Genomic DNA, 27,154 nt, shown 5'->3' with positions numbered 1-27,154 from the left:
GATTTTCGATAGGCATCAAGGCTTGGTTACGCAGTGATGGACGACGTGTCCGTTGGGCTCTCGATCAGCGAGATGGAGCACGAGAACGCCTCGTTCCTGGGCGCGTCGGCGTCGGCAGGGGCAGGAGTAGCGCCGCCCAAGCCAGTGCCAGTTCCAGAGCCGGCAACGACCCCACCACCGATCATTCCGCTGCAGCCAACGTCCAATCCGTTCGCTACAACGCCAAAGCCCTCCGTAGTACCTGTCGCAGTAGCTGCAAACGCCGGAGACGACTATTTACACGTGTCCTACCACTGCAAAGCCACCAAGTGCTTCCGTCTCCAATGGGAGGCTGAGAGTGAGCACTAAAGTCCGAGCTAGTGGTGGGAATGACACACTGACATTGGACGTGTCTGTTGCAGTGAACCCACGCTGCCCGCGGCAGACTACGATCGTGATTGAGAATGGGGTCTACATCTTCGATGGGTTTTATTTGTTGTGTCATGGCGACCCGCCCGAGGTGCCAAGGGTGAGTGAACGGAGTTGTTCGAGGAGTGTACCATTTTGTACTAAATGTCTAGTATTGTGGTGTTTCCTTTGCAGTTTGAGTATACTCGTGGAGGGGTCATGTGCAAGATCCATTTCATCCCGGAGGAACTGCCGTCGTCGGTGCGCGGAACCACCGGTAACGATTTGGATGCGGACGTCAACGGAGAGGCTCATCGTTCGTTCTGCGACTCGCTGTTCTTGTTGCAGCGATATGTATTCCAGCAGTTGCTGGGCATTCAACCGGCTCACTTGTTCGGAAAAGTTTTTCCGGACCCAGCCCACGCCACGGGTGATGCGTCCGAGATTTGTGGCGACTACCATTTGGTGCCGCGCTTTATTGCCGTGAACGAAGAGCCACTGCTCCATGTTGAAGACTTGCACTCGCCTAACCGTGTGGGTTATGCTGTGGGACGACTGCTGTCAGTGCAGAAAGTATTGGAGTATCTGGATACAAGTGCTAAGTTTACGGTACATGACTTCCTACTACAGTTCGATCACCGTGAGCTTGTGGATTGCATCGTCTCCACTCGCATCAACGGCCAGCCGAGGGCCTTCCGTGTTGACGAGCTTGTTTCAGTACCGCTGGAAACGGCGGAGGGTAAGATTTCATCTGGCGAGAAGCATAGCGTCGTTACAAAAGATGGACGATACGTGGTGCGTGCAATTGCTCACCGCAGCCAAGGTGCACACAACTACGATGGTGCCAAGGCCAAAAAGAGGATTCGTAAGTGGCAGGAAGAGGGGGCGTTTCTGCAGTTATCGCCTGAGGTTGAGCCCCTATCTGAAGAAGTACGCCCAGTTGAGTGCCATCTTACGGGTATACGGACTGACTTGTTCGAGGTGGGTAGTGCGATGCCAATGGTGCTCAAGTACATTCGTCACTTCAAGCTTCTTACAAGCTTCGAGGCGGCTATGGATCTGAAATTCAAGGACAAGGCGTTACTGCGCCAAGCATTCACCCACGGTTCATACATCGATGTTGGTATGCAGAACGTCAACACAGTAGAGGCGACACGATCGCGCGTGCGACTTGGACACGTGTTCGAGAACGTTGCCTCTCTCAAACGATCACGTAGCATGCTGCTTGATAGCGAAACACCCGTAGCTGGCAAGGCAGCAGGAAATAACGCCACCAAACTGAGGCAGGTTGCGGAAAAACACTTGTCGGGCGATTTCAAGGAGGAATTCCACTCACGATATTTGTGTCCGTATGAACGACTGGAGTTTTTGGGCGACGCTGTTCTTGGATTTCTCGTGGCTTCGTCCGCATTTTTGAAGCTGCCCAATGCTGAGGAAGGTTTCCTTCATCAGACTCGTGTTGATATCGTTAACAATGACAGTCTCGGCAAAATGGCAAAAACAGCAAATTTTGAGTCGCTGCTACTGAGCGCGTTTGACTTATCCAAACTGAATGAAGAGATCAAGGCAAAAATTACGGCTGACTGCTTCGAAGCTCTACTAGGCGCGCTCTACAAAGACCAAGGTATTGTTCCATGCCGTGCACTGCTTGGGAAGCTCATGGGCATGCACGATTCCGAGCTACGTGATCTGTGCTTCCTCACGACCGATGAACTCCTAGTTAAGGCGAAAAAGTTCGTCGATATGGATCGTGCTGCTATCAAACAGTGGAGCAAGTACGCAGAGACACGATTGCTGCATCGTCGTTTTGCGGGGCGCTCTGGCGTGGAAATCACTAATACGCATTTATGGCTTCAAGCGGTCACGCATGCCTCGTTCAAGAAACCTCAAATCGACGATGACGAGTTTATCGGCCATGACCCAAGCTACGAGCGCATCGAATTTCTTGGCGACGCTGTGCTGCAGCTGCTATCATCAGAGTTCCTCGTCGATGCCTTTCCGTACCACCAGGAGCACTTGCTCACTCAGGTACGCTCTTCACTGGTGAAAAATACAAAGCTGGCGATTGTGGCACGTAAAGCTGGCTACGAAGAGTTCATCCGTTTGGGCAGCGAGGTCAAGAAGAACGGCAACTTGTATGTGGAAGACGTGCTAGCTGATGTGTTCGAAGCTACTCTTGGCGCTGTGTACATGGAGAATCCTGGTGATTTAGGGAAAGTTCGCTCAATCTTAGAGCGTTTGCTGTTTCCACGGCTGACGGAAGCTATTCGGCGTCGCCAGTGGATGAATCCGCGCAAGGTGCTTACCCACTACGTGACGCAGTGGAGTCGCTCGAGCGGGCGGCAGATATTGTGCCAATTCAAGAGTATCAAGGCACCCGGGACAACCGGCGAAGCGGGTGTGTTGGTGCCAAAGGACAAAGACAGCGACAGTGAGACGGCAACTGGAGCTGGCAAAAAGAAAAAGAAGAATGAACCGCCTAAACACGCTGTGGCGCTCTACGTGAACGGTTTCCAAGTGTCTCGTGCTCTTGGACGGACCATTTCTGCTGCTCAGGACGCGGCCTGCATGCGGGCTCTAATGCTCTACGGCGTCCGTCTGCATGAAGATTAGGTTGAAGTGCAGGAGGCTGGTAAGCGTTGCTGATGTCAAAGATACCATCACGTACAAGGAAAATGAAAGGAGTTTCTTGTTCGTATTTGCTAGTGAGCACAAAGAATGAAACGCAGTCGCAGTGTCACTATTCTACGGTCTTGTGTGCTGAATGTATAGCCTAACGTGTACTAATCCGCCTCCTAGTCTTTCGTCTCCTCCACAGCTGACGGTGGTGGTCCCGCAGGGAGCGGAGGCTTTTTTCCAGGCGGGAGTGGAGGTGGTTTCGGCTTCGAAACGCCCTCTGGTGTAGGTGGTGGCCCACGGGGCTTGCGCTCACTCTTCCCGTCCCGTCGCTGCTGTCCACCCAACATCTTCACGGCCACGGGGTCATTCTTGCCGTAAAACCGATCCTTGATGTTTTGCTTAGCCAACGGGTCGTCCTTGTCGCGGGGCATCTCGTGAAGATACGGGCACTCGTCGCCTCGATTGCACTCTCCTCGCGCGTAGAACGAGCACAAGTGCGCGCGGTTGCGCTTGTAGTACGGTTCCCGACGCGCCATGCGCAGCAGCGCGCTGTCAGCTGATCCTGAGGCCTTGCCATAGGCTGACACTGCACCCTCCTGCTCCAGCATGCGGCTGTGCTGCTGCGAGAACCACTCGCGGTTGGCGTCACTCTCGGGAACGTTGACGGCCAACTGGGCACCGCCGCCTTCGTCCTTGGCCAGGAAAGCGTCGCGCACTTGCACAGGAAGATGGAACTGCAGGTCCAGCACGCAGGTCTGGCACACGTTCTTCATGCGCGCGCACGTCTGACACACCTCCGTCTTCTTGTAGCGCGCGCGCTTGCCCGGCTTCCAGCGGAAGACCGTGAAGGGGCGCACGCAGATCTTGCACGCACTGCCGTACGCCTCCTTCATCATGCGAACATACGGATTCTCGCCCAGACAGCTCTCGCACAGCAGCGGGAACTCGTCTGACTCCCACGCCGTCTTGGTCGCGTCCGCCTTGATGGCGAAACCACGCTCCCCCATCGTTGATCCAATAGTGACTCCAGTCAATTCGCAATGTAACTTTTCAACCAATCCGTGCCTCAACAGTATTTTCAGCGAATCAAGTCGCATTAGTGTAATCGCACTTAAAAGAGACTTGAAGATACGCTTCATTTGACAAAGTGCGCTGAGGTGCGAGATGGCGTCTGTGCTGCGGCGTTCGGGCGTTGTGCGCCTGGCCAATCGGCGGCTGACGCAGCTGCAAGGAGCGGACGCATCGCGCTTCCTCCAGGCGGTGCTGACCAACGACATGAAGCATGTGACGCGGCGCGGTGACGCGCTCTACGGCGGCTTCCTGAGCTCCAAGGGACGCGTGGTGGGTGATTGCAACGTGCTGCAGCTGGCGGACGACGCGTTCCTGCTGGACTTCGACGAGGAGGTGGCCGAACCGCTGCTCAAGCACTGGAAGCGCTACAAGCTGCGCATGAAAATCAAGATTGAGGACAAGACGGACGCCTTGGCGCTCTACTCCACGGTGCCGGCGGTGGACGAGGCGGACGCGGCGATACACCCGTCGGTTAAAGTGCTGGGCGAGTTGCAGATGCTCAACGCTGGAGAAGACGCCGTCGTGTATGCGGACCCACGTGGAGAACACTTCGGTGTTAGGGCCATCGTCCCTGCTGACGCAACTTGTAAGGAGCTGTGGATAGAGGCTGTGGAGTGGATTACAATTTGCTAACCAGCACTTGTAATTGTAGTGAACTTGCCGGAGGGATATAAGAGGATGGAGACGTCGGCGTACTTGGACCACCGTATCGCTCTTGGAGTCGCAGAAGGGTGAGAGCTAGATTGCAATGCAGTGCGCTATTTTACATATCATGATGCTGACTGCTAGCATTTTATAGCAAGGAGCTAGTGGACGGAATCCCGCTCGAGTGCAACCTCGACTTGCTGCAGGGCGTGTCCTTTCGCAAGGGCTGCTACGTCGGCCAGGAGCTCACGGCTCGCACGCAGTTCAAGGGCAACATTCGCAAGCGGTTAGTACCGGTTGCACTGATCCCTGCTGAGCAGCAGGACGTGATTAAGACACTGTCGGAGCTCGCGTTCAAGCCGTTTGATGAGCCGTCACATGATGCACTACGTGCTTACTTGGCGGATTCCAAGGGGTGGCAGGACGTGAATGCACCGGAAGCAGGTGCCAAGATCGTGGCCACTGGTCAAACAAAAGCAGTCGGAACGATTTTTAACGTCGGCAAGAACGTAAGCTGTGCGGTTGCCATGATGCGACTAGGCAATCTGCTGCCGACAGAATCGGAGGCCGGAGAGACTGTGCCCACCATGAACTTCTCGACGCAGGACGGTGCTTTCCACGCCGTTCCGTACCAACCGGCATGGTGGCCCCAGTTGGACTTGAAGACCGGGAAGATGGTGCTATAGTGATGCAGCGTGGCATACAGCGGCGGCACTCACGCATTTTGTAAACCCATTCAAATAGCAACGAGTTGGTTAAACTGGAGACAAATCACTTTCGGCGTTTTCGCTGCCGTCAGTACTTCAGCAGACGTTCATTCAGGCTCATTTCAATTGAGACCATCAGGAAGCAGTGGCATGAGCATACTTGATGCTGTAGTTCTCTTCATTACCCTTCCGCTGGAATTGTGGTCTGCAGTACGCACCATTTTAAATTGTGCTTTTTAAAAAGCACAATCGTTTCGCAATTTTAGACTTTTTATTTTAGACAAGTCTTCAACCCTGAAGAAGCATGGCGGACCAACAGGATCGAGCACAGCTCCACGCTGCGATCGCCAGTGTCTCCAATGACGCACTCAAGGTGAGTGCTTCTCTGTCCCACACAGCTCACTGCTGCGTGCGTTGCGCTTCAGTCCATTCGAAACTCATTTGAGAAATCCTTGCACACATTGACGCAGGCGTACATGTTAGCGGCGTTGGATGCGTTCGGCGCGTCCAGCAGCTCCACACAATTCAGTTCGTCAGCAACCACAGCCCAGAACGCGAGAGACGAAAGCGATGAAATCGCCATGAAGCTGAGAGAGAAGTCTGTGACTGTGCAGAAACCTCGAGACGCTCTCTTCCTGGCAATCCACGCTCTGCTTCTTGAAGACGGTACAGTACATACGATTGGAGAGGTGCTATGAGGGGTGAAGAGTGGGTGCTGATTGTGGTGCTGCTACTGTCTGTAAGGTTACAAGGTGTCATCGGCTGTGAGCTCCGAGTTCGTGCTGCCTGATAATTGGGACGGCAACAGCGCAAACGGACTGTTCAATGCTGCCTACGTCCACCCGAACGACGACTCGGTGAAGTTTTCTCTACAAGTATGACATCCTGCTGGCGGATGACGCCCATGATCTGTGCGAGGATGTACTCATCGGTTGTACTTGGTGGCTCTTGTTATGATGTTTGCTGTAGGGTTTGTTCGTTGGAGGCAAGTTTGAGGTGTACTTTTCAGACGACAAGGACCACACGCACTCGATTGAGTTGAGGTACGCTGTCTGAACGATGTCTTGGCCGAAAGGTCACTACCGTTCGCTAACCAAACTGCTGCGTGATCGGATAGTGTGGATACATTTGTTGCTTCTGGTGATTCAACGACGCCGGTAGCGGCGGCAGGCTTGCTCCAGAATATGAAGGCGCTGCGGGAGAAATTCACCCCGTTTGCAGATAGCATTCGCCCTGCAAAGAAGAAAACGGCGACCCCCGTGGCCAGCAGCCCGGGTCTTGTGTACTCGCCTGGAGCAGACGGTCGAGACTTTGGCGCTCCAGCTCCTGTCCGTATACCCCCGGTATGTCTTCTACATATTGAGATTCTAGAACCGTGTCAACACTAACTTTTTATTTTTGTAAACATCCTTGCGACGTCCTCTAGGTGGGTGGTGGCGATGCGTTTCCTCCAGGCATAGGTGGTGGCAACCCGGACATGTTGGTTGGCCCTGACCACCCGCTCTTCGGCCATCGTGGAGATCCGTCCATTGGGCCTGTTCCTGGCGCTCGTTTTGATCCGTTCGGGCCGTCCATCGACCCTCTAGGTCCCAGTGGCTTCCGTCCTCCTTCCCGTGGCCCCGCTCCGCCAATGCCATTCGGTGGCCCTGGCCCCGACCACTTGCGCATGCCTCGTGATGACGAAATGGACTCTGGTTTTGACTTCAGTGGTCGTGGCAGTCGCGGCGGCGGCGGATTCTCGCAGCCCTTCGGCTCCAACCACTCCTTCTTCTAAGCAAGCTTGCAGGTAGGCGCTTGGGCTGACAAACTGAAGACAATGCAGAGAGTATCAAATAACCCAGGGTAAGAAGTTGACGTTGATGTCCTCGATCTGTAGCCATGTTCACTTTTAGAGCAAATTGTAAATTGGATATTTCGACAACAAATCAACGATGCAGGAGGACGCAAGCCACTCGCAAGATGCTGCCGCGCTGTCGCTTCCTGAGCTCGTCACGGGCGTCACCGATGCAGATCAAATCGACGACAGCATCCGCATCGATCACCTCAAGTCTCTTACTGAGTTATGCACCGGGACAGTGTCCCCAAGCGACGTCGCACTACTCAAACAGTTGAAGAGCACTTTGGTGGCTGGAAATTTGCAAGCCGCTGACAGCGACGACACGTCGGAGCTGCACACAGCCAAGTGGCAATTGCTTACGAGTTTACTGCACGCTGATGGGCTCGAGTTTCCAGCCTCGGAGGCGGATTTGCAAACGGTTCTGAGCTTGATGGTGACGGATCGGTTCGTGTCTAGTGACGTGCTGACGGCGATGGCTCAATGGTTGGTGCAGCTTGTTAACAGCACCAAGAGATTGGGGTCTTTAGCTACTGACAATCTGCTGGACGTGGAATTATCTGGCGATGAGCAGGACGGGACATTCGTGGAGCTCATTAAGCAAATGTACGTGACGCTGGGGAGCCTGCAGCTTCGACATGGGCTGGCTCAGATTTTGGAGACTTTAGTGACTACGAAGGACCAAGCCAAGCAAGTTGTGAAGACTGGAGTGCTGCGTAGTATTTTGCAGGTAGCATTGGAGCAACCGGCCGATGCACTCGATATTATCTTGGTGCAGAACTTTGTGGTTGTGGGAACTCGAGTGGCGTCGTTTGTGTGCTTCGAATATGCGTCTTCTGAAATGTCGGCTACAAAAGGCACGGAGAAGGATGTTTTGGCTTTGGTTGCCGAGAAACGACGGGACGTGTGTGATCTAGCTGTGGCGCTGATGCTCAGTGGAGTGTCACTCGTGTTTGCCGATGGAGTACGCATGCTGCAGTTGCTAATGGACTGTGCGCCGTGTCGAGCTTTGCTGGCGACAGTGCCGGACCTACGTGGTGCTTTGGAGAAAGCACACATGCTGGTAAGACTAAAAGACAGCAAACTCGCTCGCGACGAGTACTTGAAAGGGCTGTGTGAGGCGCAGTATGAATTGCTAAGTCCCGAGATTGATACGTACGAGCGCCAGCACGGCAGCGTGGTAGGTCTTCCATCAAATGATGGATCTTGTTGCGACGATAGCTGCGGGGAGAAGGCTTTGGAGCTGGCGATGAAGTACAAAACGAAAGGTAATGCTTTCTTCCGGCGTGGAAATTACCCTACGGCTCGCGTGTTCTATCGGCGTGCAATAGCGGTGTTGCGTGCTGCGCAACTTCAAGGAGAGACCTCGCTTCGATCGCTTTCTGTTGATAAACTTTTGGTGCGCTGCGGTATTGGCGCCAGCGTGCAAGTCTGCTCGCGCCAAGGTGGTGACTGGCAGGATGCAATGGTATCCGACGTTGAAGAGAATGGTGCTTCGAGCCAAGTCGAGATACTTTACGATGCTGGTGACCGTGAGGACGAGTGGGTCTCGATCTCTCGCATCCGACTGCGAATGAATACGACCCTGCTTACTGCATTCAACGACCTAGCAGTGGATTGCTCGATGAATATGGGGAAAGCCTTTACTGCACTGGGTGACCATGATCAAGCCGTGCAATGCTTTTCCTATGCGCTTACTCTCCGTGGTGGCAAGCTCATTGCTGCGCTGTACTCTCGAGGAGTGGCTAACATGGCGCGCCGCGATCTCACAGCCGCGCAACAGGATCTCTGGGACGCCAACCAGCAGTGTCGAGTTCAGCAGAAGAACAGCACGAATGGTGGCACAAGTAAGACAAACGCCAGAGACGCGAAGCAGGTGCGTGCATTGCATATGCAAATCGTGGCTGCCTACAAAAAGCTTCAGCAAATGCACGCAAACAAGAAGCGCTTGGACAAGAAGGTCATCAAGCAAATGGTGAAATACTTGTCCACCATCCCTGCTCTTCAAGACGAGTAAAGTGTGTTGCAATAGGGTTGGTAAGAGTGGGCTGCATTCGATGTCTTGTCTCGAATTTGGACCGGAACACGTAGGAACGCATAATGAAGCTTAGTTCTAAAAGAAAAAGATACCATTTTGTGCGCGGTTGAATGCGTTTGAGTTATGCTGGACCAACACGAATACCCTTCGTGGACTGCTCATAGGCGTAAGTTTCCATGAGGATACGCTGTGCCTTGGGGTGCTCAATAAAAATCTGCAGTTCTGAAATGGCACGTTCGACATGCCCTTCCTGGTTGTTGAGGTACGCGTACTCTTCTGCAATGTGCTGGTAGCGCCGCGTGATTTCCGTCATCTGTAGCAAAAACAAATAAGTTCAACCTAATTGGAATCAGTCAGAAATACACAACAATCGTACCCTGGCTTTAGACGGTGTCCGGTAGAATGCCTCCTTCTGCGCATCGATCTCAGCAAAAGCCTTTGCTAGTGGGTCCGCCTGCTGCCCCATCGCTTCATCTTCGTCACCACGCAGGAATCGCGAGACGGACGTCGCAACCTTGCCCAGCCTACCCATAAACTTGGTCGACATTTCCTTGGCTTTCTCTGTCTGCTCGGCACTCAAAAACGGCAGCAACAGCGCCGTCGATCCAGCGGCGCCTGCTCCTGTTTGATCTCGTCCACGTTTGTTCGTACTCGTCTCGCCAATCATGACCCGCAGGTCCTTCACAATTTCATCCGTGTACTGGCTCAGGAACGTGCGGCACGGCAATGCCCGGTCCTTGAAAAACAGCGTCAGCGACTTGCCTCTCTGCGGGGTGATCCGCACCACATCTCGCAGCGAGATGAGGTCCCCAACGTACACGTGGTCGTCATCCAGTGCACCACCTGCTTCTTTCGACGGCATGAGCAGCGCAATATTTCCGGATTGCAGCAGCATGGGCGTCTGTTTCAACGTGGACGTCGTAGGGTCCATCTCCTGGCATGGGTACACTGCTCCACGCACGTCTCTTTTGCGCATCTTCATAGGTTTCTTGCTAGCATGAGAGCTCTCGTGCTTGCTGGGCGAGTTTTTGCCCTGTTTCGTGGCCGCCTTGGCCGGTGTGGGGTCGTCCAGCTGCACCAAGGTGAAGAACTCGTGCACCAGCATGGCCAGCGTCGTGGAAGGGCTCCAATGCTCCAATAACGGCAATTTGAGCAGGAAAACGGGCTCTTCTCCGTCCGATTTGGTAGCTTTCCGTTCGCGCAATTCCGTCGACAGGTACATGGCTCCGTGGTGGATCTCCACTTCGGGTGCCAGAAATGGGTACTGCACGTCACCTTCCGCTAGTCGCGCATCGGAAAACGGCATGCGGATGACCAAATCCGTGCGCGGCACCAATGAGAGCGCGTCTGAGCCGTCTACGAATGGAACGAAGCACTGGAACTCGCCCTCGCAGCGGCCACGGGACTCGGACACCTGCGCGCGCCGCAGCGAGGCACCACGCGGCAACGCGCCGAACACGCGGCACTTCTCGAGTTCGCGGTGTACACGGCTAGACCAGATGTGGCGCTGCCGCGAGGAGGAAGGCGAGTCGGGTGGAGGCGTCTCCATTATGAGGTGAAGTGACGACGTTATTGGGGGGAGATAGCGATTAATGTAGAAAGAAGGCACGGGATTGGTAGAAAATGGAAAAGTAGCGTCGGTACGATTGACACTTGCAGCACATTGCGAGTAGCTGCGCATTGGAAAAAGCTGGTTGCCACAACGCATCTAACCGTTAGTGATGAAGCTTTGCCAAGAAAAATCGCGACACGCTGCAGCACAATTGAATTGAATATACGCCGAAGACGGAGACCGCAGCCACCTGTCGGGTCACTTCGCTTTGACGCGTCCATCTAGATCAGCTCCGCTGCAGACGCACCCTATATACCCCGCCAGCAAAGGCTCCTGTCATCTAGTTCTTCTTGTCCCCGTCCTCGTCCTTGCTCTCGAGTCCCTTAAACAGCGTGGTCTTGTCGTTGCGCAGGTGGTTGAGCTCGTCGATGATGGACGTGAGCAAGTCGTTCTTATCGTCCATCTTAAGGCGGCCGTTGTTCATCATGGAGAGCTTCATGATCTCGAGCGCCTCCCTGTCCGGGTGCTCGGCGGGGATCTGCACGTCCATCTCCGGCAGCTTGACGTCGTCGATGTGGCCCGTGTGGCCCATACGGGTGAACGCCTCCTTGAGGATCTTGTCCAGCTTCTCGCCGCTGGGCGGCTCGCTCGGGATGTTGAGCAGGTCCGTGAACAGGTCCGTGCCGGTCGTGGCGGGCCACGACTTGTCCTCCATCATGGCGGCGGGCTCCTCCCACTCACGATGGAAGTCCTGACTGCCCGCGTTGTCCGAATTGAAGTCCCGGTAGCCACGCTCGCCCGTCGTCTCCATGTACTCTCGGTACGGGTCATACAGGTCACCCGACTCGTCTGCGCCCTCCTTGGGCTCGAAGTCCTCGGGGCGGCGCCGGCGGCCACGGAACGAGTCGTCGTCACCATCGTTGCGGCGCGGGCGGAACGCAAAACCGCGCGCAGTTGCTGCCTGCAGCTGCGGTACACGGGTCGCCTGCTTGGCGGCCGTCCGCACGAGCGCCAGCATGGTCACCATCTCTATGTCAATAGGAAGCTTTGGTCTGTGCCAGCCATCAGGGGCCTCTCGTTTTCGTATATGGTGTGGTGTACATCAAACTAAAGTGGCTTCACCAATACGGGGAAAATTTCGAAGTACTCGGCTGGTGACGGTTCAAGTGCAAGGCGACTTCAAGATGTGGAGTGTGGGAATTCATGGGCGGACGAGTGCGTTCCGTGAGCAACAGCGGCTTTTATTTTCTATAGGAGGAGAGAATATGACCTCGGATGAGAGCGATATGCAGCGCCAATTGCTGATTGAGCTCATGACGCAGGGAAACTGTAGAGCAGTGGTGGTGTACAGTCTGGACGACCGACAAGATCTGCTCGCTGTGCATGAGGCACTCCAGCAGACTTGTGCAGACAACGAGCTGCTGTCGAGGACGCACTTTGCTGTTGTCGCTGCAACCCCGGTAGATTGTGCACTGGAGGATCTTGCAGCGCGTGTCGAGCAAGCGCTCATGACACTGCAGCTTCAGCAACTGGACGTACTGCTGCTTCAAGCGCAGTCGCTGCCGGGGTCGAGTAGCATTCACGAGCGCAAACGCATAGTACTGGAGGCCTGGGGGCACATGATGGCGATCCAGCAGGCAGGGCTGGTACAGCACATCGGCGTCAGCGACTTGAGCGTTCAAGACGTAGATTTCATGCTCACGGCGTACCAGGACAATCCACCAGAAGCCTGGTCGATCGAGGTGCAGCTCCCCGGAATGGCGTCAAAGTCATCAAATCTTGACGTCCCACTTGAAGACATCACTGCGTTTGCCCACGCGCATGGTATTGACGTGTTGGCACGCTTTACCTTCAACTGCCTGGATACTTTCGAGCCTCAAGATTTGCGGGATGGCTGGGATTTGTTGACTCAAAGTCTTGCCGAGAGATATCGCGAGCGGCCGTTCAAGTTCCTGGTAGCCCATGAAAATGAAGGTTCGACGGCATCCTACCACATGGGCTCTCATGCACCCAGTGAAACCACAGTGCTGCAAACCCCGCTGCAGATTGCTGTGCGCTACTTGCTCCAGAAAGGTCTCGTCGTCATCCCGCAAGGATATTATGACTTGCAGCACGACGACCAGGAAAGTGAAGCGCAGGAAGACACGCATCGCGCGATTTTCGGGCCGCTCGCGCATCCCTTCTCGGCATTTCATCCATCTTGTTCCCCGCACAAATTGTACTCCAGCCTGTTGACGCGCAATGATCTAGCTGCAATTGACGGCGTGCTTCACTTGACCACTTCGTTCCCTCTGCCAACCCCACCACGCACACCTATTAGCACAACCGGACGAAGTCGACCCGGCTCCAGACACGATCGACAAAGGAACTTGCCGTCGGCATTTAGCCGCCCGTCAACTGCTGATTGATTCGAGTCGAGACTCAATGTATAAATGTGCCTTTGTTTTTCTTTTCTTCACCGTTCTCTCGTGTCGAAGTAGGCTGTGCATCCCCGCTGTAACCCCACGATAGAATCGAGCGCTATGCTGTCATGAGTCGATCAAGTCGCTGCTGCTCCCGAGTCATTACTTCCTCACGAAAGTATGCAGCTAAGAACTTGTTGCTGCTCAAGAAGCTGCGGAAGGTCTCACCGCCAATTTCCACCACTTTCACGGGTTGTGTACATCGCACACTCGAGTGACGCGTCACAATCTTGCAAGCTCGGGTTTGACCAGATACACCAAGTGGGAAGTAGTCGCCCGGGTGAAGCTCTTCCACAACTACCCCCTCCTTCGCTTTCAGCACTTCAAGCTGGCCGTCCAGTAGGATGAATACCGAGTCACAAGGCTCGCCCTCCTTGTAAATAAAATCACCCGTGTCGAATGTACGCATCTTCACGGACCCCTTGGCAACTTCAACGCACTTGAACAAATGCTGTCGGATGTGACGATGTGCGGTTTTCTCCAGGCGGTTGTTGATTGACTCGTACGTGCCTTTCAAATTCAGGTAGTCATCTGCCACAAGCTGCAGAACTTTGCACGGCGTGTCGCTGCCTTCAGCGCAACGGTATGTGGCAATGCGCGGCAAAAATCGCCCATCAGGACGCACCAGTTCGATCTCACCGAAAAAGGTTCCCTTCGGTAACCGTCTGAGTTTCATCTCCTCATGCCCTGACGTAGTAGGACGAGTCTGGACAAACCCTGGCCACGAAGGACGCGACAACAGCCCAGCAAAACCCTCAGACTGCTCGTACGCCGAGATGCTCGTAATTGGGGCGCCTTCGCCTAACTCGCTGGTGGGGTCAGACCTCTTAATAGGGTTCTTACAGGAGACCTCAACTTCACCATCCAGCAGCAAGTACACGTTATGTGCACCAGCATGTCCTTCACGAATAATGGCCTCTCCGGGACGGTAGGTAGCTGATCGCAGCGTGGAGATGGTCATCTTCACATTGTCGTAGTCGACAGCCTCCACGGTAGAGGCATTATGTTCCGGGTCACCGGTCGCACCGACCAGCATTTCATTCAGCTCGTTTTCGCTCATGTGCTTGCCCAAGCTCTCACTAACACGAGCAAGGTCCTTCTTGGAAATAAATCCCTTTCCTTCCTTGTCGAAGAAATGCAACGTGGAAAGCAATGCGTTTGTTTTCTCGTTCAGCGCTTCGACGCTTGAACTCAACCCCCAAGCGAAACTGCGTTTCACACTTTCAAGCTCTTCGTTGTCACCGTCGTCTATATTGTCATCCATTGCATCAAGAAGGAGAACAGCCAAAATGCTGGCACGCAGGCGACGACGCCCACGCTGGAACTTCTCCAAGAGCTCGACAGAATTTTTCATCGGCTCGTGACTTAGCTGGGATTGATTCCGCAACCATGGATGCTGAAGCGCCTGCTCCGCGCTTAGTCGCTGGTTCGGATCTGTCTCGAGCAGCTTCAGGATCAGATCACGCGCAGAGGGAGAAATAGACTGCCACGCACGGGACTGTGTGCGGAACTTGCCCTTCAAAATTCGTTTTCGGATCTGGAGAGCACAACATTAATGTGAGCAAGATTAAATTCACTTCTTTGCAAACTTCGACCCTTACCTCTTCGTCGGATAAGTTGTTATATGTGTCAAACGGATGGGAGCCGCACAACAGGATGTACAGCACAATGCCCAGCGCAAACATGTCCGCTTTGGGTCCAAAATTGATCGCGTCGGGCCCCGCTTGGCTGTCGAGGTCCTCATCGTTCTCATCAAGCGATACGTCCTCTCCGTTGGCTCTCGCTTTCCTGAGCGCATCCCTGGTATTTCTCCTATGAATCAATGCGCCATGCTCCAGTGTTTCCGGCGCTGCATAAGCTACTGTGCCCATTAGTTGCGAGTCGTAGAAGAAGCGCTCGCCCATACGGAACGACACGCCGAAGTCCACGAGACACATGCGGCCCTTGTGCAGCAAAATATTCTCGGGCTTGATGTCTCCATGCACAATGCCCTTGCGGTGCAAGTACTGCAGCGCATCACATAACTGTCGTATCGTGTTGCTCGCCTGCCGTTCCGAGTACGCTCCGTTGGCAATCAAATGGTCGAATAGCTCTCCGTCCTGCGCCAATTCCTGCACAATAAACCAGCAGTACTCGGTCTCGTACGTGCCCCGTAGCTGCAGAATGTTGGGGTGTTGACCAGCCACACGGAGCACGTCCACTTCGCTCCAGAACTCTCGGGCGGATGTCTCGCTCTTGCTCAGCATCTTGACGGCCACGAGCTCGCCCGTGCGCTTGTCCACCCCTTTCTGCACCACGCAGTAGCCTCCTTCACCCACCACCTCGTCTAGGATATCATAGTCGTCGTGGATGTTGCGTCCGCGCCGGATCGTCTGAGAATGAGCGCTCTCCATGGCGGCATCTGATTCCGAGGCGCTGGCGAGCGCTAGACCGCCCATAACGGCGCCCAGAGCAGCGGCTTGACGCCACCCATGGGAGGCACTGCTCTCCCCATTGTTGTAACTGCTGGAAGCCTTTACAGAGCGCTGGGAACCGGCGTGAACGCTGCGTAATTGCTGCTGAGAGACTGTCAACGCGACTGCTCGGCGCCCTTCGACGTCTCGGGGCGGCAGTAGACGCGGGAGTTTGGAGCGTCGACGCAGCGCCAAGAGAACCTTGAGGCGCGCAGGAGCTTGGGGCATTAGTGGTGAAGGGAGGGGGTAGTGGGCGGACAGAAGGAGAGCGGAGACGCCGGCAGGTGTCCACTCGGTCCTCCAATTCCGACGGAAAAGGGCTTTCTGAGGCCGTGGTGCCCAGAACGACGCGCAAACAGGCGGGACGGTTAATTCGGGTGTAAAATCTGGGTTTTAGCCCGCATACCAACTTCAAGACGTTGGCAGCACCCAACCGAGTCGGACGTCAGCCACCAAACGCTATTTCTAGTGGAATTTCCAACTCTGAGGGCGGGTCTTACGCATTGAGATTGATACATGCAAGCTGTCCATGCACTTGTGATCAATCTCGGACGTGTTGGCTATATGTAGGTCAGTGGCCCAAACTGTGAAATGAAGCCGAAGTCAATGCTGTGAATGCACAAGATGTTGGCGCCGCCATCTTGGAGTTCGTCGATGACGATCACAATGCTCTCTCAATGTGCTCGTAAGCGGTAGCGTGTGGACGACGCGCTGGACGCGGCCGCCGCGTACTGGTGCGAGGTAGACCGTGGCCGGTACTGCTGATCTCAATCTCATCCTCGCCGTCGTTCGCAGGGTAATGATCGGTCGAGACGGCCTCTCATCCCCGTTTTCATAAGTGCTCTCGTCGACGGCGACGATCAAGTCGTCGTGGGGGCGTTCGCCGTCAGGTCTCAGTCCGAGCACGACGACATTTCGTCTTCGCACTTGAATGCCTACTACCCGAAGCGAGCGGGTATTTGGTGTTTCACTGGTCGAAGGCCCTCGGTGCTCAACATCCGCCTGAAGCAGCAGCCTTCGCCGTTGTTGTGCAGTGCATTCAAAACACTGTATTGACGCTACATGTACCTTCACTGTCGTACTCGCACGAGGCAAAGCGGCGTCTACAACAGCGGCGGCAGCTCTAGAAACACCACTTCGACGTGCGTGTCCTTTTCCGATTTCAACGACAACGCACGCATACGCAAACAGCTAGCGTATGAACCAGCATTGGCAATCAAAGTGACGGCGCGGGCAAGGCTCCGAGTCTCCACCAGCGATTCGCCGGCACCGAATGGAAGTCAAATGCGACTTGAGGTCGACCATCGACCATCTGGCTGTGACGCGTCCGGCTCGACCAGCGAGAGCCGGGCGCCGATCAGCGGAGGCCTAGACTTGCCCTCCGAGCATCGAACTTCATTTCCAAATCGGCCACCAGTGGGCTTCGTGCATTGATTGAGTCATGACCGCCGCCGTCGGCAGCCCGCAGCCTGCGGCCTACGACGCGTCTCTCACGACGCCAAATCGCCTGGAGAGGTGAGACATTGAGGCGCTGCGCTGTCTACAGCTCCACGCTCTAACAGTTTGTGTGGCTACTGGCAGACTGCGCGATCACTCGGTTGTGAGCGTCGTGAGCTCCGTGAGCCACGCTGACAATGCGGAGGGCGCCTCGGTGCAGTGGCGGCCGTCGACACTGGCGACTATGAAGGAGGACCCGCGACGACAGCTGACGGTGCTGAGCATCGTCGGTCTCTGCTATTTTTCTGTGTGTGGTGGCCCCATTGGATCGGAGCCAATCATTTCTGGTGAGACTGTGCACTAGGACTTGTGCTGTCGTGGGGGAGGAATTCGCTAACCTTTCTGCACTGCGTTCTGTAGCTGGTGGTCCGTTGCTGGGCCTTATCCTGCTGCTTTTGTTCCCGGTCATCTTGGGTCTACCCATTGCGTACGTGACGGCGGAGCTCAGTACGGCGTTCCCGGAAGATGGAGGCTACACGGTCTGGGTGCTTAATGCCTTTGGTCCCTTCTGGGGATTCCAGACGGGATACTGGGCCTGGATCTCGGGCGTGATCGACAATGCGCTGTACCCAGGACTTGCGGTGTCCACGTTTACGGAGGTGTACGGAGATATTGGCTCGCCGACAGCAGAGTATTTCATCAAGGCAGCTATCGCGCTGGCACTGGCGCTGCCGAACCTCTTGGGAATTCGCATCGTGGGTAACGGAATGGTGGCCTTGTCCATCTTTGTTATGATCCCATTCATTCTACTCTTCGTCTGGGGCCTCGTTAGCGGGCATGACTGGAGCGCGCTTGGGGAGGTTCGTCGCTCCGATATCGTGTATGATTCCAACGGCGACCTTGTGAGCATGTCCGGCAGTTTAGACGTAAGTACCTGTTCGAAGTGGGGGGTTTCGTCAATGTGAATATCTAACTAACTTGTGCTCACTTGAAACAGATTGACTGGTCGACGTTGATCAACACGCTCTTCTGGAACTTCAATGGTGCTGTTGGCATGTCGGTCTTTGGTGGTGAAGTGAGCAATCCCGGACGAACGTACCCCCGCGCCATGCTGATTTCGGTGCTACTTATCGCGCTCACGTATTTGATGCCGCTCTTCGGAGCGATTGTTTTCAACTCTCCGAACTGGACGACATGGGACGACGGGTCCTTCTCGAGCATCGCGTCGGTGCTGGGCGGCACTTTTCTTTCGACCTGGATCATGCTGGCTTCGTTTGCCAGCAATGCTGGCATGTACATTGCCGAGCTCTTTTGCGACTCGTTTCAGATCATGGGCATGGCGCAGAATGATCTTGCACCGGCCTTCCTTGGAGCGTAAGCTTGCTTGAGTTACCAGAGATTTGGAGCGATTTTCCGATACTAACGTATGGATTGTGGACCTTTTCGTACATATGTTGTAGCCGCAACAAACAGTTCAACACGCCGCACAATGCCGTCTTCGCGAGTCTCATCGTCATCTTCGTGCTCATCAAGTTCGACTTTGACGATATTCTCAACATGACGAACGCGCTATCGGCCTTCTATCAGCTCCTCATCTTTGCCGCGTTCATCAAACTGCGCTATACACAGGCGGACCTCAAGCGCCCGTACAAAGGTACGCTCTCGAGGTTTTGGCCAGAATATGTTCTTGTGTTTGACTCGGTCTTCGTTGTTCATGTGCAGTCCCCGGAAGCATCCCTATGCTTGTGGTGGCTCTCTTGATACCCACGGCCCTGCTCCTGTATATCGCTGTGGACGTCTTCTTCACGTTGGCGCCGGCGATGATCGTCCTGGGAGTGACCTTGGCTGGCTTTTTGTATGCCAAATGGAAGAAGTTCACGCTCGCCCAGTTCAACGATCTAAATCTCGACGGATAGCTCGTGTAGCGATCAATCAGTAAGTACAACTAATAATTCAAAGGACATGTAGGAGCCTACCAAATCGCATCCACGTAAAGCTTCTAGCACTGTCGGTGGAAACAGCTTTCCGTTGATACCGCTTGCTGGAGTGCAACATACTCAGTAGTGATTGTCAACTTCAGCACATGAGTGATGTTCAACGTCGACTAGCAAAGCTTGCTCATGTGACTACTGTATTTTTATTTTCAACCGCAAGTTGTAGCTACTGCGACGCCAAGACCGACACGCTGGACGCGTCGACGTGGTACTGGCTCCTTGTTGCCGCATCATCATGCATAGGAATCGGATGACCCATCTCAACGGATGAGGCGCAGGTCCTTGGCTCCGTCCCTAACGACAGATGATCTGCAACTTGCAAAGTGTGGTCGATCCGATAGGACCGTGTAGGACTTGCTGTGACGACTAAAGTAGCTGTCAGCGTTAGTAGCTCTCGCTACGCACCTCTTGGAAGCTGCCGGTGCCGAATACACTGTACTCTGTTGTCTTCTCCAAAATGCTGTGATGGGACTATTGCATTGGCAGTACCAACGCCGTTGAAGTCGCCAATGAACGACAGAATCGAAGTTTCAGCGGCTGTTCAACTTGACTTGAAGCTAAGTTGTTGCTTAGCAACACCGTCGTGACGCACTCTACCAAGCCTGTGAGCAAAGTTGGGCTTTTTTTGCTGTGAATACGAGCGGTGCCGATGGCGAGATTTGAGTCGTAACATCATCAAAGCCCACCAATAAGCCGGCGGTGCAGGTGTGTACACGATTGTACCTTGTTGTTTGGTCGGTCTTGGCGCTTGCGCTTGAAGCTCATTTCCGATTTAACATCCCGCGTTGAAGTTGTCCGTTGCTTGAGCTCCTTGTCTTCGCTGCTTGCATGGCCGCTTCTCAGCCAGAGACGTCCATCTTAAATGCTGCTCACAGTCCCAAGAGCGGAACCTATGACGACCAACTTCTACTGACCCCCCAACGCCTGGGCAGGTGAGGGTGTATGGTATTGTAGTCTTCAATCACGACTCAACTTGTCGCTGTAGGCTGAACGGTCATTCGGTCGTTAGCTCGATGAGTGCCTCCGTGCAGTGGCGCCCGTCGAATCTGGAGCCGACGAAGGAGGACCTCCAACGGAAGTTGACGGTCTTGAGCATCGTCGGTCTCTGCTACTTTTCGGTGTGCGGGGGCCCCATCGGGTCGGAGTACATCATCTCCGGTACGACTGATGACTAACTGGCGTGGAGATAAGCGCTAAGCCTGCCTCGCTCGCTTCTGTTGTCTTGTGCAGCTGGTGGTCCCTTGGTCGGATTGACCTGTCTCCTCCTGTTCCCGTTGATCCTTGGACTTCCGATTGCCTTCGTCACGGCGGAGCTCAGCACTGCATACCCGCACGACGGTAGGGCTTCACTCAGTGCATTCTCGCCGAGGCTTTCACAACTAATCGCTGCTACTTTCCCAGGCGGCTACACGGTCTGGGTGCTCCATGCTTTTGGGCCGTTTTGGGCCTTCCAGACGGGGTACTGGTCGTGGATCTCCGGCGTCATCGACAACGCGATCTACCCGGGGCTTGTCGTAGCTACGTTAACGGAGGTCTACGGACCCATCGGCTCACCGACAGCAGAGTATTTCATCAAAGCAGCCATCGCTGTGCTTTTGGCGCTGCCGAATCTCTTTGGCATCCAAATCGTGGGCAACGGAATGGCAGCTCTATCGGTCTTTGTCATGGTACCATTCGTCGTACTTGCCATTTGGGGCATGATTCGAGCAAGTGACTGGGGCGCGTTGGGTGAAGTCCGTCGCTCCGATATCGTCTACGACGACAACGGTGACTTCGTGAGCATGTCCGGTGGCGTGGATGTAAGTGCAGTGGCCAGGCACTCACCACAATTCAGGCTAGACTTCAGGAAACTCACCCGTGCTCTTTGCATGCCATATAGATTGACTGGTCGACCTTGCTCAACACGCTCTTTTGGAACTTCAATGGTGCGGTCGGCATGTCGGTGTTCGGTGGTGAAGTGAGCAACCCGGGGCGAACGTACCCGCGTGCGATGTTGATGTCTGTACTACTCGTCGCGCTCACGTACGTCGTGCCGCTGTTTGGCGCCACGGTGTTCAACTCGCCGCATTGGACTATGTGGGAAGATGGATCCTTCTCGAGCATCGCGTTGGATTTGGGTGGTGACTTCCTCTCGACATGGATCATGCTAGCATCGTTTGGCAGCAACGCAGGGATGTATATCGCGGAGCTGTTCTGCGACTCGTTTCAGATCATGGGCATGGCGCAGTGCGGGCTCGTCCCGGCGTTCCTCAAAGCGTACGTTGCCGTTCTGCTCTGGAAGTGTGTCACTCAAGACTAACATGCGGGATTCCTTGCAATTTATAGGCGCAACAAAAAATTTAACACGCCGCACAACGCTGTCTTTGCGAGTCTCGTCGTCATCTTCGTGCTCATCAAGTTCGACTTTGACGATATTCTCAACATGACGAACGCGCTGTCGGCCTTTTACCAGATCCTGATCTTTGCTGCGTTCATTAAGCTGCGCTACACACATCCGAACATTGATCGTCCTTTCAAAGGTACGCTCCGCTCAGCAGTTTGCTCGAGCTTAGGTGACTGATTGTTGCTTGTGTGTTTGTAGTCTCCGGAAGCACGCCCATGCTTTGCCTTGGCCTCTTGATCCCTACGGCCCTGCTCGTGTATATTGCTGTGGATGTCTTCTTTACGCTGGCGCCGGCGTTGATTGTCGTTGGTGTTACCCTCGCTGGCCTCCTTTACGGCCATTGGAAGAAGTTTTCGCGTGTCCAGTTCCACGATGTCAGCCTCGAGGCGTAGCTGGTGGGGTTTACTATTGCACACGACAAAGGAATCAACAAATGTACGTACAAGTTTGATAATCCACGGAAATGTAGTAACCAGCCAATTTGCACCTTGTTTTGAGTGCTGGCTGCAGCCTCACGACTTGCTCTCTCATTTATACCTCATTCAGCCTCATGACACCGTCACGCAGCAACTGGCGCATCGACCATCCTGTTGGACGGTTGTGTCCATCGTCCGAATGGCGCCAGGACCAAAAGATCCAGCCGGAGTGTGCCTTGCGAAATGCTTCGAGCTGTGCCGACGCAAACTGCTGCAGTCCAATGCGGTCCTCACACGGGAAGGCACATCCTTGAGCACCCAGACTCCACTCATCGATGAGCAGCCAGTTGCCACCCCACGAGGAAACTTGGTCGCCGTAGCGACGCACAGCTTGAAGCACTTGATCACGGTTCTGCCCTTCATAGCCCCAGATGAAGTACGGGTGCCATTCGTGCCACACGTTGAAGTACTTCGGGTAGCGCATGAAGTCCTCCATGCATGGCGGGTTCTGTTCCGTCAACAGCGGCGCCACAGTCAGCACACAATCGTTACCAGTGGCACGGATCTCCGAGTACGCGCGCTCGTAGTATGCACGCAGCACATGCTGTTCAGTGGGGGCTTCAGGCTCATTCAGCAAGCCAAGACCAAGGAAAGAGGGGCAGTAGCGGTACCGGGAGGCGAGGAACTTTGCCAAGTACACGGTGTTGTCCACGTTCTCCGGATATTGTCCCCAGAATTTGGCGCCACTCTCCACTGCAGCGCTGTGGTCGCGGCCGTTCTGAGAACCTTTAGCCGCGTGGATGTCCACGATCACCGCCATGTCGTGTTCTACACACCAGTGGTTCACCAGTTCGTCCAGGTATCGCAGTGCATGCGGTGCAAACACTCGCCACTCCTGCTTGTTCGGGAAGTCGGTTGGGTCGAAGCCCATGATCCAGTACCCGACCGGCACGCGCACCGTGTTGAGTCCGAAGCGCTTCATCTCGGCAATGTCGTACTCGGTGATCCAAGTGCGGCGATGCTCATCAAAGCGTCGGCCGCCCTCTTCATGGCCCAAGAACTTCATGGTCGCGAACTCTCCTTGGTTCTTGATCTCGTCGGGCACGCCCTGCCACAGACACGAATCCCACGTCATCCAGTGCTCGGCCACAAGCCAGCCGCCGAGGTTCACGCCATGGCACGGGATTTCTCCTCGGCGCAGTCGAGCTTGCAGCGAGTCAGACGCCACACAGGACATCTTCACGCGGGACAAGGCGGGGGGGAGGGTTCCTGTCGAAACTCAAAGTGAGGCCTGGATTGATTTGCAGCGACCACGATATGTGTCTCAAGATCAGCCAGCAATGGTTGATCAGGTTGGCATTGACGCGCTCGTACAGCAAGACGGACACCCCAGTGTTTTGGACGAGTTGATACACTCATTGACTTCGTTGTTGTTGGTTGCTGCGACTTCGCGCTTGCTTTTGATTGAGACGCCGAGGCGCTCTAACATACGTATATGCTTACATGTTCTGGGCCACGAGCTCCGCGGCCGCTTCAAGTCCCGAGAAATAGGCCGCTTGCAACGCGCCTTGGTACTTGGGATCGACAGCCTCGCCCGCGAAGAGCACGCGATTTGCCACCGTTTGCTTTAGCAGGTCCGGGTCTTCTTGAGCGTTCCGCACCGTCACGCAACTGTAGGCGCCCACAGACCACTTGTCTTGATCCCAACTGCAAGAGCCAAAGCAACAACAAACCGTTAGCGTCGTGATGCAACCAATACGACCCGCGCATTAGAATAGCTTACCGAGTGATGAAGTGGTTGACTGGCTTTGGGATGTCGGGTCCAAACGTCTCCTGCATCTGCAAGAAGAGAGCGTGCACGATCTCCTCATCCGTGAAGGAAGTCGAAATGGCGCTCGCGTTGTCACCGATGAGGACGCCCTCCAGTATCGGCACACCCTTCGCGAGGTGGTAGTTGAACACAAGTGGGAAGTAGATCCGGCGGCCGTCTCCTTCACCTGAGCTCTTCTTCTGGAGCTGGCCCATGAACGTGGCGTACTTGGGCCAAAAGACCTCTGGGAACTGCACGAGCACCTTCATGTACTGGCCCATCTTGGATCTCTTAAGCGCGCCCGTTTTGATGGCGGGCAGTTCTGGCTGGAAGTGCAGCTTGCCGCTCTGCAGCATTCCCAGCGAAGTAGCAACGATCACGCGGTCAGTCGTCACGCAACGTCCATCGGTGCACTCGATGACTACCCCAGCTGGACCGTCGTAGTTTATTGCTGCGACTGACACGTTCGTGTGGATGATGCCACGGATGGGCTCGGCTAGGTGATCAATGAAGCGTTCCATCCCCACCGGAACGAGGCAGTGAGCGCCGGGGTCGTCGCCCATGAGGTCGGTCTCGATAAAGGCGTCAAGGTTCAGGTCGTCGGCAGTGAGACCGAACCAGGCCTCCATTAGTCGCAAGAACAGATCCACTTTCTTGCGAGCCTCGACGCCTCCCATGACCTCAACCAGGTCTTGGTCGGTGTCGAGGAGGTGATCCACCACACCGGACAGTGTCTTCTCTCGGTGATCGTCAGCAAGGTCGGACCTCGCGAGCTTTTGCAGTTTGCGCATCAGTAGATCTTGCCACTCCCACGTCTCCTTGGTCTGCTGCTCGCTCAGTTGGCAACTACCGTCATGGAGCAGGAAGTTTGCGCACGAGCCCGGGTGGAGCCATGGATTCCTAGGGCTGATCTCTTTGAAGGAGATGCCAAACTTCTTGGCCAGCGTGGCGAACGGGTTGCCCTCGGTGCCGTGGATCCAGGCAGCACCCACCTCCACATTGACAGGTAGCGAATCGCTGAAGGACTTGGTTTGTACGCGGCCACCGATGCGTGACTGCGCCTCCAGCACGCACACTTCGTTGAAATCGAAGTGACCCGATGAAAGCAGCTCGTTGGCCGCGCTAACACCGGCCAGCCCCGCTCCGATGATCGCCACGCGGTAGGAGCTCTCGAGCGGCGTCTCGGTCGTTTTGGAAGTGACGTTTGGCATGTTTGTTGCCTGGCAAATTGCAGAATGAGGTCTTGGAAAGCGTTGCCGTACCAGGGCACCATGCGTTTGGAGGAGGTGCTGGCGAAGCCGTTGGGATTAGAACACAGCGGTGTAGCGTCTACGGGAAGTAGGAGATATCCGTCGACACGACTTGTGCTTCATGATGATGTTTCGCTTCAGGCGAAGGCGTTGGGTAGTAACAAGATTTGACGACTCGAAAGGAGTGTACACTGTACAATGCACTCGCACGGGCTCGCCGGCGGGACGGCCCCGATCAACATGAGCCCAGGATGGGAGGAGAGGCCTCGGTTTGGCCACACAACTTGCATTCACGCCATCTGCCGGTGATCTCGAGCTTGTCACTTGGAGAAGCGTACCGGCTACTGGTCATTGTGGGGAGCTTGGAGGCCGCTTACGTTACGCGAAGATGACCACCGGATACCTTTGTCGTCAACAGCAAGGAGTGCAACCAGGGATTGACAGTAGAACGATTTGTCTTCCAAATTACTATACCTATATATATATATGTAGTATCTTCCTAGTAGCGCCTACAAAGTTACTATTTAGAACAGTAGCATTGGGTTCTGCATCTAGAATATTATATTAGTAGTCATATAATACATAGATAGTACTATCGTCGACCAGAGAAACGATCAGATCCTGCCCGTCGAGTTCCATACGACGCATCTCTTTTCAATTGTGCTTCAATAGCCCTTGCATCCCTGCGTGCTCGTTGTCCGCTCTTGCGTAGGTTGCTCATGGTAATGCCTCCAGTCGCGAAGACACGCTCTTGATACACGTTGGAAAGAGCTCTGGCCAACCAGACACGAGCCAGTGCTACAATGGATGTGAACCGGACGCTGCCAGATTCGCGAAACCAGTGAAGGATATCCACGTGCTCGCAGACAGCTTCAACACTCCTGCAAACATAGTCTTCCACTTGAAAAAATATAACGCACGAAGCGCAGCAAAATCGCTCGGGCAGGATCCCGGCGTCGTACTGCTCGTGGCTGCATACATGATGGCCCCAAGGCCGCCCACAAACCACACATGCATCCATCGTGGTTAGCTCGGCGTACGAGCAGCTTCATGAAGGGCGTGGTCAAGCTGAAAGAGTGCGGAGGAGTTCTTGGTTTCTGGAAAATCGCAAAATGAGCACACAAGTTAGCCGAGCCGCGCAGTTTTACGGCGAGAAATTTTGTTCCAGCAGTCTTGTGCCACTAACCGCTCGCAAGATGCGGAAGACTGCTTAAGCGGCCCAGTGCGACAAACCGCTCGCTCGTGGAGTGCTTCCCACCAGCACACAGCGGCAACAACGCTCACGCTTGTTATCTCCATCGATATCATCGAACGCTCGCGTTGTCCAATAAGAAAATACCTCCCCTAGTACTCAGATAGTACCAATATTACTCATAATTTGTTCTACTATAAATGAGTCGGTCTGAAGCTACTATCTACTATGGCTTTATGATATTAGGCTGCTAGTAATTAGTAGAATAAATTACTATTAGATGCCGAAATTACTGTCAAATTCTGAGTGCAACATCTGCCGGTTTTTAGGAGACCGAGATTATGTTACGCGAAGCTGACCACAGGCCGATGACCCTGTCAACATGAACGGCTTGTTCCAAGGGTGCTTCGGCTGGGGAGTAACAAACACTAGAACTGCACGACCAAAGAACACGAGGAACTGTTTGTACGCTGCCAATGGGGGTTGTCGTGCAGAGGTTTGCGAATGGTTGTGGCGTCCTTCCTGCTCGGAGGTGGCAGTCGCTGCATGAAAGACATATCGAGGGACGTTCTGGGCCCAACGGACTCGTGGGCCGACAAGGCGTTCAGCGTTTTAGTGCCAACCATAGATCTCGACTTCCGAGTCGTAAATTCCGACAGGAAAGCTACCGCCGCAGCCGATGCTTTTGCAACAGGGTGAATCCACATCAAGCACAAACATGGAATTGCTATAAACTTGTGAGCATTGAGCCTTTCACTTCATGAGCTCTTTGAAATCATCCTGCCGCACAAAGGCAATAAGAACCTCCGCCCACAAAAATAAGCATAGATCAATGCGTAAGCCAACGAACTTGATACAAAATATCCATCGCCACACCTCGACAATCTCCCTGGATCTGTGCCCA

General features: G+C 54.5%; 13 protein-coding genes across 13 annotated transcripts; 7 read left to right on the top strand and 6 right to left on the bottom strand.

Moving 5' to 3' along the window:
• Positions 1–36: 36 nt before the first annotated feature.
• On the top strand, positions 37–3,000 carry KRP23_3530 (Ribonuclease 3; the record flags this gene model as incomplete). The annotated part of the gene is made up of 3 exons (XM_067888391.1): positions 37–337; positions 402–508; positions 583–3,000. 3 exons carry the CDS (start codon positions 37–39, stop codon positions 2,998–3,000), a joined length of 2,826 nt encoding a protein of 941 aa, XP_067747639.1.
• A 182-nt stretch (positions 3,001–3,182) lies between these two features.
• Positions 3,183–4,013, bottom strand: KRP23_3529 (Pre-mRNA-splicing factor RBM22; the record flags this gene model as incomplete). Its single annotated transcript, XM_067888390.1, has 1 exon — positions 3,183–4,013. The coding sequence occupies one exon, from the start codon at positions 4,011–4,013 to the stop codon at positions 3,183–3,185; it is 831 nt and encodes a 276-aa protein (XP_067747638.1).
• Positions 4,014–4,170: 157 nt separating this feature from the next.
• KRP23_3528 (putative transferase caf-17, mitochondrial) lies at positions 4,171–5,408 on the top strand (the record flags this gene model as incomplete). Its single annotated transcript, XM_067888389.1, has 3 exons — positions 4,171–4,663; positions 4,730–4,808; positions 4,877–5,408. The coding sequence occupies 3 exons, from the start codon at positions 4,171–4,173 to the stop codon at positions 5,406–5,408; spliced, it is 1,104 nt and encodes a 367-aa protein (XP_067747637.1).
• A 325-nt stretch (positions 5,409–5,733) lies between these two features.
• Positions 5,734–7,203, top strand: KRP23_3527 (uncharacterized protein; the record flags this gene model as incomplete). The annotated part of the gene is made up of 6 exons (XM_067888388.1): positions 5,734–5,802; positions 5,900–6,095; positions 6,174–6,304; positions 6,399–6,472; positions 6,547–6,772; positions 6,856–7,203. The coding sequence occupies 6 exons, from the start codon at positions 5,734–5,736 to the stop codon at positions 7,201–7,203; spliced, it is 1,044 nt and encodes a 347-aa protein (XP_067747636.1).
• A 157-nt stretch (positions 7,204–7,360) lies between these two features.
• On the top strand, positions 7,361–9,280 carry KRP23_3526 (uncharacterized protein; the record flags this gene model as incomplete). The annotated part of the gene is made up of 1 exon (XM_067888386.1): positions 7,361–9,280. The coding sequence occupies one exon, from the start codon at positions 7,361–7,363 to the stop codon at positions 9,278–9,280; it is 1,920 nt and encodes a 639-aa protein (XP_067747635.1).
• A 142-nt stretch (positions 9,281–9,422) lies between these two features.
• Positions 9,423–10,850, bottom strand: KRP23_3525 (uncharacterized protein; the record flags this gene model as incomplete). Its single annotated transcript, XM_067888385.1, has 2 exons — positions 9,423–9,614; positions 9,678–10,850. The coding sequence occupies 2 exons, from the start codon at positions 10,848–10,850 to the stop codon at positions 9,423–9,425; spliced, it is 1,365 nt and encodes a 454-aa protein (XP_067747634.1).
• A 343-nt stretch (positions 10,851–11,193) lies between these two features.
• On the bottom strand, positions 11,194–11,880 carry KRP23_3524 (uncharacterized protein; the record flags this gene model as incomplete). The annotated part of the gene is made up of 1 exon (XM_067888384.1): positions 11,194–11,880. The coding sequence occupies one exon, from the start codon at positions 11,878–11,880 to the stop codon at positions 11,194–11,196; it is 687 nt and encodes a 228-aa protein (XP_067747633.1).
• Positions 11,881–12,118: 238 nt separating this feature from the next.
• On the top strand, positions 12,119–13,261 carry KRP23_3523 (uncharacterized protein; the record flags this gene model as incomplete). Its single annotated transcript, XM_067888383.1, has 1 exon — positions 12,119–13,261. One exon carries the CDS (start codon positions 12,119–12,121, stop codon positions 13,259–13,261), a length of 1,143 nt encoding a protein of 380 aa, XP_067747632.1.
• Positions 13,262–13,373: 112 nt separating this feature from the next.
• On the bottom strand, positions 13,374–15,996 carry KRP23_3522 (Calcium-dependent protein kinase 3; the record flags this gene model as incomplete). The annotated part of the gene is made up of 2 exons (XM_067888382.1): positions 13,374–14,852; positions 14,917–15,996. 2 exons carry the CDS (start codon positions 15,994–15,996, stop codon positions 13,374–13,376), a joined length of 2,559 nt encoding a protein of 852 aa, XP_067747631.1.
• A 1,213-nt stretch (positions 15,997–17,209) lies between these two features.
• KRP23_3521 (Polyamine transporter PUT1) lies at positions 17,210–19,121 on the top strand (the record flags this gene model as incomplete). The annotated part of the gene is made up of 6 exons (XM_067888381.1): positions 17,210–17,283; positions 17,350–17,552; positions 17,626–18,131; positions 18,203–18,579; positions 18,666–18,859; positions 18,928–19,121. 6 exons carry the CDS (start codon positions 17,210–17,212, stop codon positions 19,119–19,121), a joined length of 1,548 nt encoding a protein of 515 aa, XP_067747630.1.
• A 1,091-nt stretch (positions 19,122–20,212) lies between these two features.
• KRP23_3520 (putative polyamine transporter) lies at positions 20,213–21,974 on the top strand (the record flags this gene model as incomplete). Its single annotated transcript, XM_067888380.1, has 6 exons — positions 20,213–20,357; positions 20,430–20,537; positions 20,601–20,998; positions 21,079–21,455; positions 21,525–21,718; positions 21,781–21,974. The coding sequence occupies 6 exons, from the start codon at positions 20,213–20,215 to the stop codon at positions 21,972–21,974; spliced, it is 1,416 nt and encodes a 471-aa protein (XP_067747629.1).
• Positions 21,975–22,113: 139 nt separating this feature from the next.
• Positions 22,114–23,235, bottom strand: KRP23_3519 (Glucan 1,3-beta-glucosidase; the record flags this gene model as incomplete). The annotated part of the gene is made up of 1 exon (XM_067888379.1): positions 22,114–23,235. The coding sequence occupies one exon, from the start codon at positions 23,233–23,235 to the stop codon at positions 22,114–22,116; it is 1,122 nt and encodes a 373-aa protein (XP_067747628.1).
• A 262-nt stretch (positions 23,236–23,497) lies between these two features.
• Positions 23,498–25,019, bottom strand: KRP23_3518 (Lysine-specific histone demethylase 1-like protein 1; the record flags this gene model as incomplete). Its single annotated transcript, XM_067888378.1, has 2 exons — positions 23,498–23,705; positions 23,782–25,019. The coding sequence occupies 2 exons, from the start codon at positions 25,017–25,019 to the stop codon at positions 23,498–23,500; spliced, it is 1,446 nt and encodes a 481-aa protein (XP_067747627.1).
• Positions 25,020–27,154: the final 2,135 nt, after the last annotated feature.

The sequence above is a fragment of the Phytophthora ramorum genome (genome assembly GCF_020800215.1).
Source record: "Phytophthora ramorum isolate Pr-102 chromosome Unknown Phyram_PR-102_s0003, whole genome shotgun sequence".
Classification (NCBI taxonomy): Eukaryota; Oomycota; class Peronosporomycetes; order Peronosporales; family Peronosporaceae; genus Phytophthora; species Phytophthora ramorum.
Note: the sequence above shows the minus strand (reverse complement) of the source record. Positions and strands in the feature narration are given on the sequence as shown.